The sequence below is a fragment of the Chlorocebus sabaeus genome, chromosome 21 (genome assembly GCF_047675955.1).
Source record: "Chlorocebus sabaeus isolate Y175 chromosome 21, mChlSab1.0.hap1, whole genome shotgun sequence".
Classification (NCBI taxonomy): domain Eukaryota; kingdom Metazoa; phylum Chordata; class Mammalia; order Primates; family Cercopithecidae; genus Chlorocebus; species Chlorocebus sabaeus.
Genome location: NC_132924.1, coordinates 75,746,120 through 75,764,533, shown reverse-complemented (window position 1 = coordinate 75,764,533; position 18,414 = coordinate 75,746,120). Strand labels below are relative to the sequence as shown.

The 18,414-nt window shown below is 41.0% G+C and overlaps 2 protein-coding genes across 6 annotated transcripts in view; one reads left to right on the top strand and one right to left on the bottom strand.

Annotated features, from left to right (window-relative positions):
* Nucleotides 1-18,414, top strand: part of CCDC146 (coiled-coil domain containing 146) — a 204,337-nt gene that overhangs the window by 154,056 nt on the left and 31,867 nt on the right. For 3 of the 4 annotated variants that reach the window (XM_073009197.1, XM_007982381.3, XM_007982379.3), the window contains 8 exons: nt 1,726-1,821; nt 2,518-2,688; nt 6,434-6,522; nt 6,614-6,778; nt 8,091-8,315; nt 10,201-10,429; nt 16,373-16,501; nt 17,015-17,152. In XM_073009197.1, coding sequence (XP_072865298.1) covers nt 1,726-1,821; nt 2,518-2,688; nt 6,434-6,522; nt 6,614-6,778; nt 8,091-8,315; nt 10,201-10,429; nt 16,373-16,501; nt 17,015-17,152 — 1,242 coding nt within the window. The remainder of the gene's footprint in view (nt 1-1,725; nt 1,822-2,517; nt 2,689-6,433; nt 6,523-6,613; nt 6,779-8,090; nt 8,316-10,200; nt 10,430-16,372; nt 16,502-17,014; nt 17,153-18,414) is intronic. The other variant, XM_007982380.3, reaches the window with a different exon arrangement.
* GSAP (gamma-secretase activating protein) overlaps nt 11,814-18,414 on the bottom strand; it is a 132,967-nt gene continuing 126,366 nt past the window's right edge. For both annotated transcript variants that reach the window (XM_073009199.1, XM_073009200.1), the window contains one exon: nt 11,814-13,967. In XM_073009199.1, coding sequence (XP_072865300.1) covers nt 13,942-13,967 — 26 coding nt within the window. In that variant the 3' untranslated portion in view covers nt 11,814-13,941. The remainder of the gene's footprint in view (nt 13,968-18,414) is intronic.

The following is an 18,414-nucleotide window of genomic DNA, read 5'->3' as shown; positions in this document are numbered from 1 at the left end:
GGGTTCCTGGTCCCTGTTATCATTCACGTTTAGATCTGCCTACAGCTGGGAGCTGAGCATGAGGACAGCCCACTCCAGGCACACCTGTGGCAGAGAATCAGACAGGGACCCAGGATGTTTGCTGGAGTTCCTCTATCCAGGAGGTCTTAACTCGACTTTCCTAAAGGAGAAATCAACTCTTCCTTGATGAATAATCACCTTTTCCAGGAAGGCTTTCCCGATTATTCAATTCTATACTGAGTTCTCCCTTTTCTGATCTGCTATAGCAATTTTATGTTTGTTAAGCCCACAAAATTCTGTATATTGTTAGACATGTTTCACAAGACCATGTCTCATTTTCCTAAGTCCAGCGTGTGCATCTCAAGAGCTAGTGCTCCAGGGTAGGAGACCCGATGGAAAAGCAGGACATGGACAACTGAGGTTACAGAAGGTGCTACTGAAGATACCCTGGTTCATGGATGATGGGGCATCCAAAAATACACTTCAGTGACTCTAACGTAGCAGCAGGATCCTCAGATCCTGTTAGGTAACCTTCAAATCACTAGACAGTGTGATATTCCTTTCTTGGGTCACATTTTGCCCAGTATTCAACCCTAGGGCCTACAAGTGTGTGCTGTCACAGTAGGAACTGAACCACATCAGATTGGAGTCATGTGCCTTCAGTGTAAATAGCCAACTCTAAACTTGCTCTAAGGCAGGCAGGCTGTAAGCACCCCAAGATGATCCTCCCTGTAGCCTTGAATGGTACCCTTTCCCCATCAGCTGCCACGTGTCCTCCTCTCTACTCTTGTCTTCATCACAAAGCATCTGACAAGCTCATTCCTAATAGGGCAACAGAGACTTAGAGTGAGATTTGCCTTCTCCCCAAAGTACGTCAACACAGGAGAAAAGTGCAAGCCGTTAAAACAGAAAGGTAATGGTGAAATTGTAGGTCTCAACCAAAAAGTTGAGGCTTTTCTTTCGTGTAAGAAATTTCCAGCTACTAATCAAATGACTACATATAAGTAGCAAACTATCCCCACTATTATTAATAAATCACATATTTTTCTTTATCCTATAAGATTTCATAAATGTACTCACATTTTATAGCAACTATAATTTGAATAGTCATACTATATTCATGTCTCCAAAGTGCTGGGTCATGAGATAGGCTGATCATGGGTTCCAAGTCTACCTCCCTGGGTTTGCACCTGCACCACTGAGGCAAGTTACTTAAATGTGTTTGTGCCTCATTCTCCTCATCTGTACAATTGGAGAAAATATTCCCCACCTTGTGAGGGGTATTGTAAGGATGAAGTTAGATCATATATATAGGCATTTAGAACCTTGCTGGACACTTAGTTTATGTTCAATAAATGTTAGCTATTAGTAAGATTTATTTCTAAATAATAAAACATTTGCAGCTGGCAAATTATCGATTTTTGGCAGGTCTTTATATTTTAATTTGCCATGGCTTATAAAGAATATTTGGCATAAAGGGAAGTTCCTGTAAGATTGAGACTCATGATTTGCCCAGCATTTTCAAGAAGTGTGTGATGAAGTTGGCTACATGGCAGTGAAGATTTTTTTTTAGACAGAGTCTCGCACTGTCGCCCAGGCTGGAGTGCAGTGGCACGATCTCGGCTCACTGCAACCTCCACCTCCTGGGCTCAAGCAATTCTCTGCCTCAGGCTCCAGAAGATTTATTTCTTACATAAATGCGTGTTTTTAAATTTTGATTTCCAGATTGAAGCTATCCCTAAAGATGATTCTACATTATCTGAGAGAAGGCGGGAGCTTCACAAGGAAGTTGAAGTAGCTAAGAGGAATTTGGCCCAACAGGTTAATATCAACATTCATTTAAGCTTCTATCTAAGAAGGGTTCGTACAAAGTTGTGTTTTTAACAGTGCTCCACAAAACCTTATCAATAAGAGAGTCATCAAAGAGAGTATGATCCTGCTTAATGTGGGTATATTTCTTCAACTCAAAGTCCACTCCAATCCTAAATTAAATTTGAGAAAAAAGAATATGTTTGAACCAGAAAAAAGTATTCAAAGGAATGAGATTTTTAAATTATGGGTTATTGATTACATTAAAAGTAAACCACAGATGTTTTATTTCACCAATGTCTAATTTCAAATTTTCTTTTGTTTTTATGTCTCTTCTTTTTCTTAGTCACTTGAAAATACAGTCTGAATAAGAAAAGGTTCTGTCATGTTAACCCACTGATTTTCACATTATATTACAAAATAAAGGGAAAAAATGAAGCTAAAACAGCATTACTTTATTTTTTATTTTTATTTTTTTGTTGAGAGGGATCTTGCTATGTTGCCCAGGCTGGTCTTGAACTGCTGGCCTCAAGTCATCCTCCTGCCTCAACCTCCCAAAGGTTTGAATTACAGGCATGAGCCATCACACCTGGCCTGTTTGTTTTAATAAAATACATTTTGTATAGGAAATAAAAAGGTAGTCTGAGATACTAGCTTTATTGTATTCCTTCAATTAAGTTATAATATTATCTGTGCTTTTTTCAAAAGAAAATTATATCCGAAATGGAGTCTAAGTTAGTAGAACAACAACTTGCAGAAGAAAACAAGCTTTTAAAGGAGCAAGAAAACATGAAAGAGCTGGTATTCAACCTTGTCCGCATGACTCAAATCAAAATTGATGAAAAGGAACAAAAGTCCAAGGATTTCCTGAAAGCTCAGGTAACTGCATTTTTTTTAACCATTTATTGATAACTACAAGAGTTCAGGGTAGCCTCATTTGAATGCAGTGTGCATTAGAAAGCTATACAATTGACCCTTGAACAACATGGATTTGAACTGCATGGGTCCATTTATACACAGATTTTTTTTCAACCAAATGCAGATCAAAAGTAGAGTACTCACAGAATACAAAACCTGCATATATGGAAGGCCCACTTTTTTTATAGGTGAATTCCACAGGGTCAACTTTGGGACTTGAATATGCTTGGATTTTTGTGTTCTCAAAGGGTCCTGGAACCAGTTCCCTATGTATACCAAGGGACCACTATAACTATGCCTCTCCTTCAAGTACCAGTGACTATAAATTTTCCCTAAATGAGATTCCATCACACGCTGAAAGATAGTCCCAGGATTCAATTAACAGTAGTCAACAATTTAGAGGGGAAAGGAGATCATTGACAATGAGCAGAGGATTTGAACAGATGGCAGTTTCAGTAAGAATAGAGTGGGTGCCTCCAGTGGACAGGGCTGGCAGCTGCATAGGCTGCAGATATCATTTAGTTTTCACTCCCATCTCAGACTCCACTGTGATTTGTCCAGGAACAACTCAAGAGTGGTAGCATTAGATAGCTGTCCCTCCCAACTTCATCAAGACGGCATCATTTAATCGAATGCCAGATACCCTTAGTTGCTGCCTCACGCCGTGATTTTCCTGGGCCTCCAAAACAGTGCCAGTGCAACATTCCCCCCTAAAATCAACAATACAACAAATGGTAAAACAGCCCTCCTGTCACGCCAGCTAAAATTCTACCATTAACCATTTATTCCATATAAGGATTATGTCCAGATCATGCCCAGAAGCTCCCTGTTAAAAATGAACAGGATATTACATATTACTAAAATAGAAGAATTTATCAAGCCAGGTGTGGTGGCTCATGCCTGTAATCCCAGCACTTTGGGAGGCCAAGGCTGGTGGATCACTTGAGGTCAGGAGTTTGAGACCAGCCTGACCAACATGGTGAAACCCCATCTCTACTAAAATATAAAAATTATCCAGGCATGGTGGCAGATGCCTGTAATTCCAGCTACTTGGGAGACTGAGGCAGGAAAATCATTTGAACCTAGGAGGTGGAGGTTGCAGTGAGCCGAAATCGTACCACTGCACTCCAGCCTGGGCGACAGAGCGAGACTCCCTCTCAAAAGAAAGAAAGAAAGAATTTATCACATGACCCAGATGTGGTCTGTTTCTAAGCACACCCTTTGTTCTCATTCTAAGTAAGTATTTACATGGAATGGTATTTCTTCTCACTCTGCAGCATGAGCTCACTCACACCAAAGCATTAGTGAGCAATGAGGTATGAAGTACATTTTTGCAAAGAAGACTTGAGGAGAAGATCTACACTGCACAGCCCACTGCAGGCACTTCACTTCCCCCTTTCACTGTTTATTTTTCCACCTTAATATTTAAGAAACTAAAAGAAGTTCAGCATGGCTGACACATGGGAAGATGGGGAGAAAGGATGTCAAATAGTGAGACCAGAGAGCAGGAGAAATCAGAGATGAAAGTCACTTAATCCACGTTAAACAGTTGAGACTCCAGCATGAAGGCTGCAGCAACAGTGAAGTTCATGGGGTAGTTGGATTTCACCAGGTAAAGAAATGGTCAGGGAGGACAGGATGAAAGAAAGGCAGCTTGAGAGCACATGGTGGTTGAGGGGGTAAGATGCAGGAGTAGGACAAGGAGAGGAGAGAGGAGAGATGTGAGAAGGCCATCTTGGGCCAGGAGCGGTGGCTCACGCCTGTAATCCCAGCACATTGGGAAGCCAAGGTGGGTGGATCACCTGAGGTCAGGAGTTCGAGACCAGCCTGGCTAACATGGTGAAACCCCATCTCTACTAAAAATACAAAAAGTTATCCTGGCATGGTGGCGGACCTATAATCCCAGCTACTCAGGAGGTGGAGGCAGAAGAATCACTTGAACCCAGGAGGCGGAGGTTGCAGTGAGCCGAGATTACACCACTGCACTCCAGCCTGGGTGACAGTGTGAGACTCCATCTCAAAAACGAAAAATAAAAGGAAGGAAGGATGGAAGAGAGGGAAGGAGGGAAGGAAGGAAAAGAAGGAAGGAGAAAGCCATCTTCACCAAGTCAGGGTCTGGGATGGGACTGGTCCAGAATAACATTTTCAAGACAACTTGGTGTTGGCTGGGAAGATCCCACTCAAGTGAGTCTTTCCTAGTTAGAAACTTCCTCCCTTTTCTCTTTAGAAATTATAGAAACACTAGAGGATACTTATTTGTTAAAATAAACACTGATCTGTTTTACGAATTAGATAATTTTCAATTAATCTCAAAAACTGATGTACATGTTATCTATGTGTGACTAATCTATGTAAAGCAAACCTCATTATTAAATGAGTTAATCATATTAAACCACAAAAGACAATTCTTCTTGAGATATGGAAATTGATAAGGGACAAATGTTTATCCTTTGAGTATTTGTAGCCTTAGGAATTAGTGTGTGAAACATTACCTGTACTCAGCTGCGATTTTCATAAGGCAGTCAGTCTTACTACTTTATGTTCACATGGCATCCACATCCCTAAAGACCAAGGTGAAGAAAAAAAACAATGTCACTATCACTCCCAAGACAGAATAGATGACACTACATTTTCCCATCTGTTTTATTATTCATGTGTACAGTTATTTAAATACTTGTTTCTTCCTGACCCCTATTCTCATGGAGAACAACATTAGAAAAATGCTACACATCAATCTTGGCTCTACAGCTAGTTTCTTTCGAATCACTCATACCAAATGGGCTTTGCTCTCAGTCCTTGAGAGAAGGCTGACAAACTATTTCCTCTGGTTTCTACCAGCAAGTCCTTCATTTTTGAATACGTTTCTTATCCCAGATGCAAGAACCAGTATCTTTAGATTTAAAGAACATAACTAATGTATTTAGCACTTGATATATTTTTTAGAATTTTAGAAATGTAACTGCTTTCTTTTAAAATATTTGTGTGTAACACCTCCTTACAGCTGGTCTCAATGTGATGCTTTATTGTGTAGGGAAACACCCCACATACAAAATACTGCAAAGCACTTTAAAATCATTTCTTCAGTCTCTGACAAACCACCACAGAGAGTTCAGTTTATAATACCACCAAATCTTACTAGGAATCCTCTTTCTTCATCTATCTTCCATAAACTCTATGCTCACCCATTCCAGCTGTGCAGTTCAAAATCACTCTTCCTCTCTCTCAAGAGTCCTCCAAACTTTTCCTCAAACCCAACCCATGCAGGCTTTTTGATTTTTCCCTTCTCTTGTTTGTTGTCTTCCTTAGGTAACAGTTAACAGTTTGTCTTAGCCAATGTGAATCAGTTCAGCTAGCCAGGGAATTTTCAGACCTTCACCCTGATCTATACAACCCAGCAAGCCAAGAAAGACTTTTGAGAGACAGAGTCTTACTCTATCACCCAGCTGAAGCGGATGATGATGCGATGGCTCACTGCAGCCTCAAATTCTTGGGTTCAAGTGGTCCTCCCACCTCAGCCTCCTGAGTAGCTGGGACTACAGGTGCACACCACCATACCCAGATAATTTTTTTATTTTTGTAGAGATGAGGTCTCTCTATGTTGCCTAGGCTGGAGAATTGTCTTTAATGGAAGGGAATGATAAGGAATAAAGCTGGGAGTGTTCATATGTTGTTATTTATTTGACATATATATTTTTTTACATTTCAGCAAAAATATACCAACATTGTTAAAGAAATCAAAGCAAAGGATCTTGAAATCAGGATACACAAGAAGAAAAAATGTGAAATTTATCGGAGGTAAAGTAATTATATGGTGTTTTACCTATTTAGGTGAGAAAAAAACCTGATGTTTATTTCATAAGTTTCAGTAAACGCTTTGTATTTACAGACTCAAAGAGTTTGCTAAACTGTATGACACCATTCGAAATGAAAGAAACAAATTTGTTAACTTACTCCACAAAGCTCATCAGAAAGTAAATGAAATAAAAGAAAGGCATAAAATGTCATTAAATGAACTTGAAATTCTGAGAAATAGTGCTGTTAGTCAAGAAAGGTAAGTGTTATAACTACTGGCCTTTCAAAGGCTTGTTTTCTGATTCATTTGAACTCTAAAAATCCTGGGGATAATACAATAGAAAAGAGGCAGAGGCTGCAATGAGCCAAGATGGTGCCACTGCCCTCCAGCCTGGGTGACAGAATGAGACCCTGTCTCAAAAAAATAAAAAAATAAAAATAATAGTATTTTAGAAAGCCAGAGAAAGTGCTTGTTCAAGCATCTTGTTTTATAGATGATAATCTATCATGCTTCTACTGTTTGGGAGTCATTTTTTTAACGAATGAAAAACTGTAACATATAACTGTGCTTACTACGATGATTTTAGAAAGAAAAGAAATTAGAAAGAAAAGCACAAATCTAATAATTGGGATTGGGAAGTTAGAAAACAATCAAATCGTTTGTTAAACAACATCCCCTGGTTGTAGATGTAAAGCATCTAATGTGTTGTGGGAGGCAATACATTATAGCAGATTGGTGAAAGAGGTGGTGTCCAGACTGAAATACCACCCCTGCCACTTACTACCTGTGTGACCGTGGACAAGCTGCCTTGTCCCTCTGAGCTCACCTTCCTTATCCATACAAATAGTCCTTATTTCATATGACATTTTACTATGAAATGAGCTAATCCATATAAAAACCACTCAGAAGAATGTCTGGCAAATGGTTGTTTTCTTCATTTATTATTTACCATGTGCCAAGATCTGCTGGACTCTTTCACCTACGTTAGTAAACAGTACACGATCAGGGTATAATCTAATTTTCTGGTGGCCATTATTGCCCAGTTTCCTTCAACAAGGCGATTATAAAGTGGCCTCGTTTCAGGGGTCGCGGGTGGATGAAAAGAAAAATATAATTTCCTAATCAGGTTCTCATCCAACTTGAAAATGAAATACGTTTATAGAGGCCATGCATTCATTCAGCATTTACTGTGGCCATAGACTGAGTCAGGTACCACGTTATGTCCAATGGATATTATTGGATATAACCATCTCTGTCCTCAAGACAGCAGTCTCCTGAGACTGACAATAAATGAATGACTGCAGTCTCTTGCTTTCATAAAGCGGGGCAGCAGAATGCTGGGGCACAAAGTAAAGATTTTCTAATCTGGAGGAGAGAAAGTCTGAGACCTGGAAGGATTATGAAAATTCCTGAAGAGTATTATAAGATGAATATCATTATTACTAGCATCATCATTTCAAGGGCTACACTAAAGCAAGGTCTGCTTTGATACTGCTTGTGTTTCAGAAGCCTTCATTCCTTTTAAATAAAGAAAATTATCATCTTACCCATTGTCTTATTATTTTAAAAGAAAGCTACAAAATTCCATGCTGAAACACGCCAACAATGTTACCATCAGAGAGAGCATGCAAAACGATGTGCGCAAAATTGCATCAAAACTTCAGGAAATGAAAGAAAAGAAGGAAGCCCAGTTAAATAACATTGACAGACTTGCCAATATGATCACAATGATCGAAGAGGAGATGGTGCAGCTTCGCAAAAGATATGAAAAAGCTGTTCAGCATCGAAATGAAAGGTAAAAACCAGGTGTGAGAACAGAGCACCGGGGATCCAATTGAGGAATGTCACCTCTTTTTCCACCTAGACTTGACAGTGAATAGTGAGGGAAATGTGATATTCAGGTTTCATTAGCCTTTGGAGAGAAGGGACTGTGTGTTGCTTCCCTTGAAAATAAGAAATGCTGTCCTCATGCCAGGCACAGTGGAGTGATCCCAGCACTTTGGGAGGCCGAGGCGGGGGGATCACTTGAGCTCAGGAGTTCGAGACGAGCCTGGGCAACATGGTGAAACCCTATCCCTGCTAATAAAATACAAAAAATTAGCTAGGTGTGGTGGCGGGTGCCTGTAATCCTAGCTACTGGGAGGCTGTGGCATGAGAATCACTTGAACCTGGGAGGCAGAGGTTGCAGTGAGCCGAGTTCGCACCATTACACTCCAGCCTGGGCCACAGAGTGAGACTCTGTCTCCAAAAAAAAAAAAAAAAAAATAGAAAGAAATACCATCCTCATAAACAGGCAAAGAGGAGGGGTTTGGGGAAGTTGCTTGCTTGAAGATCAATGTCCTTTCCTAGGTGGTCATTCAGGGCGCCTCTTATCAGATTCTTTCAACATAATTGACATAAATAAGCGTGGAACTTGTACCCATTTTTGTGGTAGGTTTGGTCTTATTATATTTACTCAGCCATTCTCCTAGTTCATTTGCTCAGCAAGTTAGTAAGACCTTTAGGAGTAGCATTATTTCTTCCAGGCTGTAATTATATCATTAATCAATGTTTACTTCAGCAGTTCCCCCAGGTTACTTATGCTGTGAGAAATAGGAATGTGAAATTTGCAGAGCCCTGTGATAATGACATCTGGTATCAGAATTTTTTAGTCAAACTTTGATTGTGTGCTTTTCTGTATAAGGCATTAGAGTGCTAGAACTTGAGAGTACAAAAACGTGGTAAAACATTGCTCCTGGCTTCGGTTATCAAGAGAACTTGATCTTGAGCCTTTGAAAGGAAAACAGACAAAATATAGAGCTGGGATTAGCCAAGTACAACCATGTGCATGCATGTTTTGAGGAAGGGGAGTCATAGATAGAAGCAATTGAAGGAGGAACTCTGAAATAACAGATATCCATAGTGTGTGGGAAGACCTTTAGGGTCCTTTGAAGAACAGATTTTCAAAGGGCTGGTAGGTTTTCCTCCAGGGGAGAAAAAAAATACTATTTGGCTCCTGGCACAAACCAAAGCTTTTGGACAAACAGTGTACACCCAGGTGCTACTCAGATCAGTGGGGCATGATCAGCCATGCAGACCAAAGCTGCTAGGGTTAGAACATTCTTACTTTGTTTCCTCCCCATATTCTTCGTTCAAGGAGGGGTCTTTCTCCTGGCATGATTACAAAGGATAGATTTTTGTCTGTTTATGGGAAAATTACAATCAGAAATATTCAACTTGAGAAGAAACTAATGGGCCTAGCAACTTAATGTAGAGCAGACTCACACCAGAACTACATTCCCTGGCCCCCTGCCTGTGTGCTTCTGGCCAGGCCTTGGTTGGCAAGTTTGACCCGAGAAAAGGATCTGCAGAAAATCAGACTATGGGATCACTTTGTTTGTGCATTGGGAATGACATTCTTTCCCACCCCGGGAAAACCTTTGGGACTTTCAGAGACACTGTGGCTAGCCAACCACATGGTCGGCCTCAAACTTGAGAGGCTCAGTAACCCTCCTATCCCTAGAGAAATCCAAAGTGTGGATGTAATTTAACTAGAAAGCCATTGGTGACTATCTGTCATCCTCTGGAAGTATATGCTGTGTTGATGTATATCTTGCAACCAAAGCCAGAGGGAATCACAATGACTAGTAAAACGGTGGTCTCAATGCCCACTTAACCTCTACCTCTGAATTTGACCACAGTGGCGTTCAGCTGATAGAGCGGGAAGAAGAAGTATGCATTTTTTATGAAAAAATAAATATCCAAGAGAAGATGAAACTAAACGGAGAAATTGAAATACATCTACTGGAAGAAAAGATCCGATTCCTGAAAATGAAGATTGCTGAGAAGCAAAGACAAATTTGTGTTACCCAGAAATTACTGCCAGCCAAGAGGTCCCTGGATGCCGACCTAGCTGTGCTCCAAATTCAGGTGGGTGAGTGATCACAGGACACTTCCTCAGACCATTTATTTTTTTCCACCTTTATTAGTTTGTAGATGAGTTCTTGCACGTAAATCAAGCCATACTATTTCTAGGACCTGTAAGAATCCATCTTGTTTAAAAATGCACATGAATGCTGCTCTAGGGTGGAATCTGTGCTTCAGGCATCCAGACTACACATTGTCTTTTTTTTCTCATGAGGCATTTTCTGCCTTTCTTAGAATTTAAAGTCTCCCAGGACTTAATCTCTAGCTCAGTTTCCTCATAGCTCAGACTTCACTGATCTAGACTCTCACCACCCTCAGCATACTCATGTTGTTGCTGCTTGCTGGACAGATCTTGAGGATGAGCCAGCACTCTTTTGATACTCTGGCCCCCAGAGCAAGAGATTGTCTGGAGATTGTTGCTTATTAGTAGTTGGCAATCACATATAACTTGACTCTTTATTAACCACTGTAGTTCTATGATAGCTTAGTAACTCGGCCTCTGACATGGCCTTTTTTAAAGTGGATAAATCCAAAAAACTAAAACACGAAAAAACAAAATAAAATATGAATATAAAGCTACTTTCTTCACATGTGTTACTAGGGGTTTATTCTTCATAGAAATTTTTTAAAATTAAACTGAAAACTGTGTAGCCTAAACTTGTTCCCATTAACTCAATGTGGCAGGAACAAATTCTAACCTATAACATTTTTTCTAAAATGTCAGGTTTGCATTTGGATTTTTTTTCCTGATAATAAAGTTAAGATATGTGGTGAATGAAATTTTGTAGAAGTATAAAAATTATAAAGAAGAAAATAAAATTGTACCCCCAAGATACAATTACTGTTAAAATTATCAGAAATCTGGGAGAAATCCTTTCATTTGTTTTCTAGGCGTACAAGTAAATGTTTTCATTAGCTCACGCCCTGGACAGTTTTGGGACCCCCTCTTTTTTTTTTTTTAATCATGTCAAGGGGATTCATAGGATTTCATGGGACTATATGATAGATCTGCTTTCATATTTTATGCCATTTGAATGTGCATATGCTGTATAGATAATAGCCTCTTTCAGTTTGCACAAATATGCCAATGTTCTGATTTCAAGTGTGTGTTTTTTTTTTTTTTTAATTGAGCCATGAGTTCTTCCATTCATTTCTTCAGTAAGTGTAGCCAGATTCAGATCAATTGGCCAGAAAGTCCCCCTAAACTCCCACAGGCCTCCCCAGGCTTCCTGGAGCTCTGACTTCTGCTTCCAACAAAGGTTCATTTGAGGGATCGCCCATCAGCCTGTACACACAGTGCCTGTGCCACTTCTGTGACATGTCCGCAAAGGCACAGGACTGACCCCTTCCTCAGGCTATACCTACACAAGACCATTCATGCGAGACCTCTGTGGACAGACTTTATTAAAGATGTGGGGCAATGGTATGTGGGGTTACATTACAGAAATGCAAAGCACTTCAATTAGATATCAGACATCCATGCTCTTCTTGGGGGCACTCTATCACTGGAGACACTTCCCTGAGTGCTAATACTCTGTACTGCACCCTTGCCTAGCTCAATTTCACTGGCTTCTTTCACCTGCCCTCTCCCTCCACAGCTTCATCATCCCAGATGGCCCCCAGGAACTCCATACTTGCCCCCACTTCATTTTACAGAAGAATTTGGCTCTCTCCGGCTTTTTCCCAAAATGAAGCTTCTGGTCTATCTTTTCCCATCCTACACTATCAAGATGCAGAGCAACATAAAAGAACTTTAAATTCAATAAAATCTGCAACAGAATAATTTCCTCTCTATTGTATAAGCATATTCTTTGTGTTCACTGCAAATCAATACTTCCATTCAGTGGATAAAATCATTCTTAGAAAAAAAATGTCATTTTGTTATATAAAACCAATTATCTAGTGTGAAATGTAAATTCACTTTTACCCAAGAAGGAAATATTATACATTTCATAACACTACACTCCCTACCTGATGGTGAACTTTGATCATTTTGATTGCACATCAACTGAGACATGCAGACTATGTGTTATCAGTTATCTGCTCTACCGGAGTGAATTCTGATTATCTGCTTGGCACCAATCATGTGTACCCTTAAAGGATGTGCTGTGAAATTTCTAGCGTCAGGCAAGCCGTTTCTGTGCCCTGTTCTGCAGAGCCAGATTCTGGTCATATCCTGTTATTTTTTACAGTCACAGTGTCCTTTTTTTTTTTTTTTTTAAAGTCTTCCCCCTTTTTTGCATAATTTTCAGAATTCTCTTAAGGTTTGCATTTTTTTCAGTTGTCCAGAACAGTTTTTAATTGTCCAACAGTCTAATCCAAGGATTATCATGAGTCTGTTCTCCTGGTTCTGTAATGATAGCTCAAATTTAGGCACCTTGGAAGTCACATGAATTACTTTGGGACACGAAGACACTATTTTACATAGACAGCATGAACAGTTTTTCCTCAAATGCCAAAGGAAAACTACAATCGAGACACCCCTTTATAAGCAAGCACTGTATTTTTGTTTCTTATTTAGTTTCCTAATTAAGAAAAGGGAACATTAAGTATTGTTAATAATAAATACAACAAATGCTTGATTACATATGTATGTATACTTCAATTCTGTATTAAGGACATTTAAGGAATGTAGATACCGGAAAAAGAATAATGTTAAATTATTGGTCACCATTTATAATTCTTTCTGTAGGGAGGAGGAGCATAAATTTTAAAAATGCTACCTGTATCCGTCTTTTTTTTGAGACAAAGTCTGGCTCTGTCGCCCAGGCTGGAGGGCAGTGGCGCAATCTTGGCTCACTGCAACCTCCACCTCCCAGGTTCACACCATTCTCCTGCCTCAGCCTCTAAAGTAGCTGGGACTACAGACGCCCGCCACCATGCCCGGCTAATTTTTTGTATTTTTAGTAGAAACGGGGTTTCACCATGTTCGCCAGGATGGTCTCGATCTCCTGACCTTGTGATCCGCCTGCCTCGGCCTCCCAAAGTGCTGGGATTACAGGCGTGAGCCACTGTGCCCGGCCTACCTGTATCAGTCTTAGACATGTTGTAAAATACCATAAATACATTATCTCATATGATGGATCAACCCCGTGGGACTGAGCTTTTTCTTCCTATTTGACAAGTGAGGAAACTAAAGTTTAGAGAATACAAATGATTTACCTGAGATTACACAGGTATTCAGTAGGAAAACTGAAAAATAATGCTTCTTGGTTGTCACCAAACTCTACATCTCTCTCCCTATAAAACAAAAACTAAGTGTGGCTACCCTTCCTATTTAGGAGTAGCCATGTTTCTTCATTCACCTCCAAAATCTCACTGATTCAACAAATAGAGTTAATACATATGACACTATATTAGGGATTTAGCAGAAAAAATACAAATAGCCCAAGCTGTTCCTCACAGAGCATACATTAGGTAGGTTCAATGATTAAGAATGTTTTTCTCCTTCTTTGGGAAGCCATTAAACCCGTTGCCAGTCAAGTGTTTCAAAATGAAGTCCAGCGTGTTGTATGCTAGTTATCCTGGTCTCTGTAACAACCTGCAATGAAGAGGTGAAGGTTGTGTATTAGTTCATTTACATTGCTGTAAAGGAATACCTGAGGCTGGGTAACATAACGAAAAGAGGTTTATTTTGGCTCATGATTCTGAAGGCTGTGCAGGAAGCATGGTGCCAGCATCTGCATCTGGTGAGGGCCTCAAGAAGCTTCCAATCATGGTGGAAAGTGAAGGGGGAGCAGGCACGTTGTGTAGCGAGAGGAAGCAAAAGAAAGAAGCAGAGGAGCCAGACTTTTTTTTTTTTTTTTAATTTATTTATTATTATTATACTTTAAGTTGTAGGGTACATGTGCATAACGTGCAGGTTTGTTACATATGTATACTTGTGCCATGTTGGTGTGCTGCACCCATCAACTCGTCATTTACATCAGGTATAACTCCCAATGCAATCCCTCCCCGCTCCCCCCTCCCCATGACAGGCCCCGGTGTGTGATGTTCCCCTTCCCGAGTCCAAGTGATCTCATTGTTCAGTTCCCACCTATGAGTGAGAACATGCGGTGTTTGGTTTTCTGTTCTTGCGATAGTTTGCTGAGAATGATGGTTTCCAGCTGCATCCATGTCCCTACAAAGGACACAAACTCATCCTTTTTTATGGCTGCATAGTATTCCATGGTGTATATGTGCCACATATTCTTAATCCAGTCTGTCACTGATGGACATTTGGGTTAATTCCAAGTCTTTGCTATTGTGAATAGTGCTGCAATAAACATACGTGTGCATGTGTCTTTCCAGCAGCATGCTTTATAATCCTTTGGGTACATACCCAGTAATGGGATGGCTGGGTCATATGGTACATCTAGTTCTAGATCCTTGAGGAATCGCCATACTGTTTTCCATAATGGTTGAACTAGTTTACAATCCCACCAGCGGTGTAAAAGTGTTCCTATTTCTCCACATCCTCTCCAGCACCTGTTGTTTCCTGACTTTTGAATGATCGCCATTCTAACTGGTGTGAGATGGTATCTCATTGTGGTTTTGATTTGCATTTCTCTGATGGCCAGTGATGATGAGCATTTTTTCATGTGTCTGTTGGCTGTATGAATGTCTTCTTTTGAGAACTGTCTGTTCATATCCTTTGCCCACTTTTTGATGGGGTTGTTTGTTTTTTTCTTGTAAATTTGTTTGAGTTCTTTGTAGGTTCTGGATATTAGCCCTTTGTCAGGTGAGTAGATTGCAAAAATTTTCTCCCATTCTGTAGGTTGCCTGTTCACTCTGATGGTAGTTTCTTTTGCTGTGCAGAAGCTCTGGGAAAATTGGCTAGCCATAAGTAGAAAGCTGAAACTGGATCCTTTCCTTACTCCTTATACGAAAATTAATTCAAGATGGATTAGAGACTTAAATGTTAGACCTAATACCATAAAAATCCTAGAGGAAAACCTAGGTAGTACCATTCAGGACATAGGCATGGGCAAAGACTTCATGTCTAAAACACCAAAAGCAACAGCAGCAAAAGCCAAAATTGACAAATGGGATCTCATTAAACTAAAGAGCTTCTGCACAGCAAAAGAAACTACCATCAGAGTGAACAGACTTTTTTTTTTTTTTTTTTTTTTTTTTTTTTGAGATGGAGTCTCCTTCTGTTACCTAGGCTGAAGGGCAGTGGCGCAATCTCGGCTCACTGCAAGCTCCGCCTCCCAGGTTCACGCCATTCTCCTGCCTCCGCCTCCCGAGTAGCTGGGACTACAGGCGCCCGCCACCGCGCCTGGCTAATTTTTTGTATTTTTAGTGGAGACGGGGTTTCACCATGTTAGCCAGAATGGTCTCGATCTCCTGACCTCACGATCCGCCTGCCTCAGCCTCCCACAGTGCTGGGGTTACAGGCTTGAGCCACCGCGCCGGGATGAGCCAGGCTGTTTTTAAACAACCAGATGTCACTTGAACTCATAGAGTGAGAACTCACTCATTATCGTAAGGACAGCACCAAGCTGTTCATGAAGGCCCCACCCTGTCCCCATGACCCAGACACCTCCCACCAGGCCCCACTTCCAACACTGGGGATCACATTTCATTCAACATGGGATTTGGAGGGGGCACATCCGACCATATCAGGCTGTATACTTGGAGCCCTGCAACCACGCAGTATCCCATGAACATGTCACAAATGGGAAGCAATCAAGGGTTGCTTGTGAAATCAGCTTTTTCTATGACCCAGAAGGCACTGCCTCACCTTGTATGGTCAATTGTAGACATCATCATTGCAGTACCATAAATGAGCAGTAAATGTCACTTAAGCAGGTCCCATCTGATGGGGTGTTAAGAAAACAGAGTTCTCTTCTACCCTTGTCTGGGTTGGTCCTACTGAAAAACTCTGAAGACCCTAGGCAATGTGATTTTCAAATTTACTGAGCTAGAGAATTCATTTTAAAGTTAATGTTTTTTTCTTAATAGTTTTCACAGTGTACAGACAGAATTAAAGACCTGGAGAAACAGTTCATAAAGCCTAACGGTGAGAACAGAGCTCGCTTCCTTCCAGGGAAAGATCTGACCGAAAAAGAAATGATCAAAAAATTAGACAAGGTAAACATTCTTGCTTAAAATTGCATCTGGTAGCCCCTTGTTGATGTAGTTCACAGATACCTATGGTACTGTTTCATGTTATGCTGACAGACCTATCCTTTGTTATTCGAGTCACTAATATAGTCCTTTCGTTGTAATCTAGTCATACATTCTAAGCTTGATTTAGACTTGACAAAAGAAGTTCCAATCCAGTGGTTTTGAGATTCCGAAGGCACCTTTCTCTCATGGCCCAAAGGAGTAATTCTGGCATCTTAAATGGATTAATTTGTCTTCCTGATGGGAACACATCAGAAGAATGGTGATGTGGATGCTAGATAGAGCTGAGGGGGCCCTACTGTAACTCCCAGAGGTATCTACAGGGGCTGGGGCAGGGGAAGTCTTGACTTAACCCAGCTCTAAACACTTTCCAGAGGTATTTTGTAGGGGGTAGGGGGAAATAGTGCTCTAATTAGGAAATAGGATTTTGTCTTGGATGACTTTTTTTCTTCCTCTTGAAACTATTTTCAAACATAGCTGGAACTACAACTGGCCAAGAAGGAGGAGAAGCTGCTGGAGAAGGATTTCATCTATGAACAGGTCTCCCGGCTCACAGACAGGCTCTGCAGCAAAACTCAGGACTGCAAGCAGGACACGCTGCTCTTAGCCAAGAAGGTAGGCCTGAGACCCTGCCTTTTCCCTTCTGCCCCCTGCTCCTTTATTACCTTTTATTTTCCACAGACTGATAGATTTATTGAGGGAAGCACTGGAGAGATTAGGCTTTATGACTAGGGAAACTTAGAAAAACGGAAGGATGACTCAGAATTGTCCAAAATGTTTCAATCTTACTCCCTGAATGAATTCACTTCGCAGTGGCAAAACTTAAGCTTTTAAATGACAGTATTCAAGTTTCACTTAGCAGGGCAACTATCCAATTATGACCGTTATTATCTTTGTATCCCACGCACAAAGTGAAATCCTTTCTAGTTCCTTTTAAGTGGAGCGCCTCACTTATCCAGTGATCTTAGTAGGGACTGCTCCAATCTAGAACTCAGCCAGAACCCAGAAATGGAAAGGGACTGTTAAGAGAAATGCAGTCACATAACACCCAGACCAACTGCACCGGGGAGGTGCCCACCAGGCACCACTAGTGAGGAAAGGCCAGGAACACAGAACCCCTTAATTTAATAAGCATAAGAGGCTAGGATGGCAGATCCAAAGCCTCAGGGTGGGGGTGGGACTGCTAGAAGCTGCACTGAAAGGAGCAGCCAGCAGAGCCCCTAGAAGTCCCCCTAGACTCCCACAGGTCTTGCCAGGCTTCCTGTGGCTCTGAGTCCTGCTTCCAACAAAGGTTCATTTGGGGAATTGCCCCATCAGCCTGTACACCCAGTGCCTGTTCCATTTCTGCGTCATGTCTGTGCATGCGCGGGACTCCCTCCTTCCTCAGTCTACCCCTACCCAAGACCATTCATGCAAGGCCTTTCACGCGTACTATAGAGCCATCAGAGGCTTGGCCACTCACCTGGCCTCTGGGGTCCTCTGGAGCATCCCGCCAGTACAGAGTTCAGCCAGTCAGCAGTAATTACTGAACACCTGCTATGTGCTACACTCATGCCAGGCATGAGTTCAGAAACAAAGAGGAAGGGACACATTGTTTACACCATAGGAAGCTCACAGGGTCTAGCAGGGAGAGACAGATGAAAACAGATAATGGTAATACCCACACCAGAGACTGTGGGCTCTGTGGGCACAATTGTTCCTTGTTCTTAATTTCCCCAATGCCTAGCATATACCAGACTCTAGAAAAACACTTACAAGATGAATAACCAGTTCTGTTTCAGAAGCACATGTGGCACACTAAACAAGAAATGATTGTAAATCTTAGACTATCTTTGCCGTTTTTATTTGACTCTTATGCTTCTGCTCTGACGACTTCC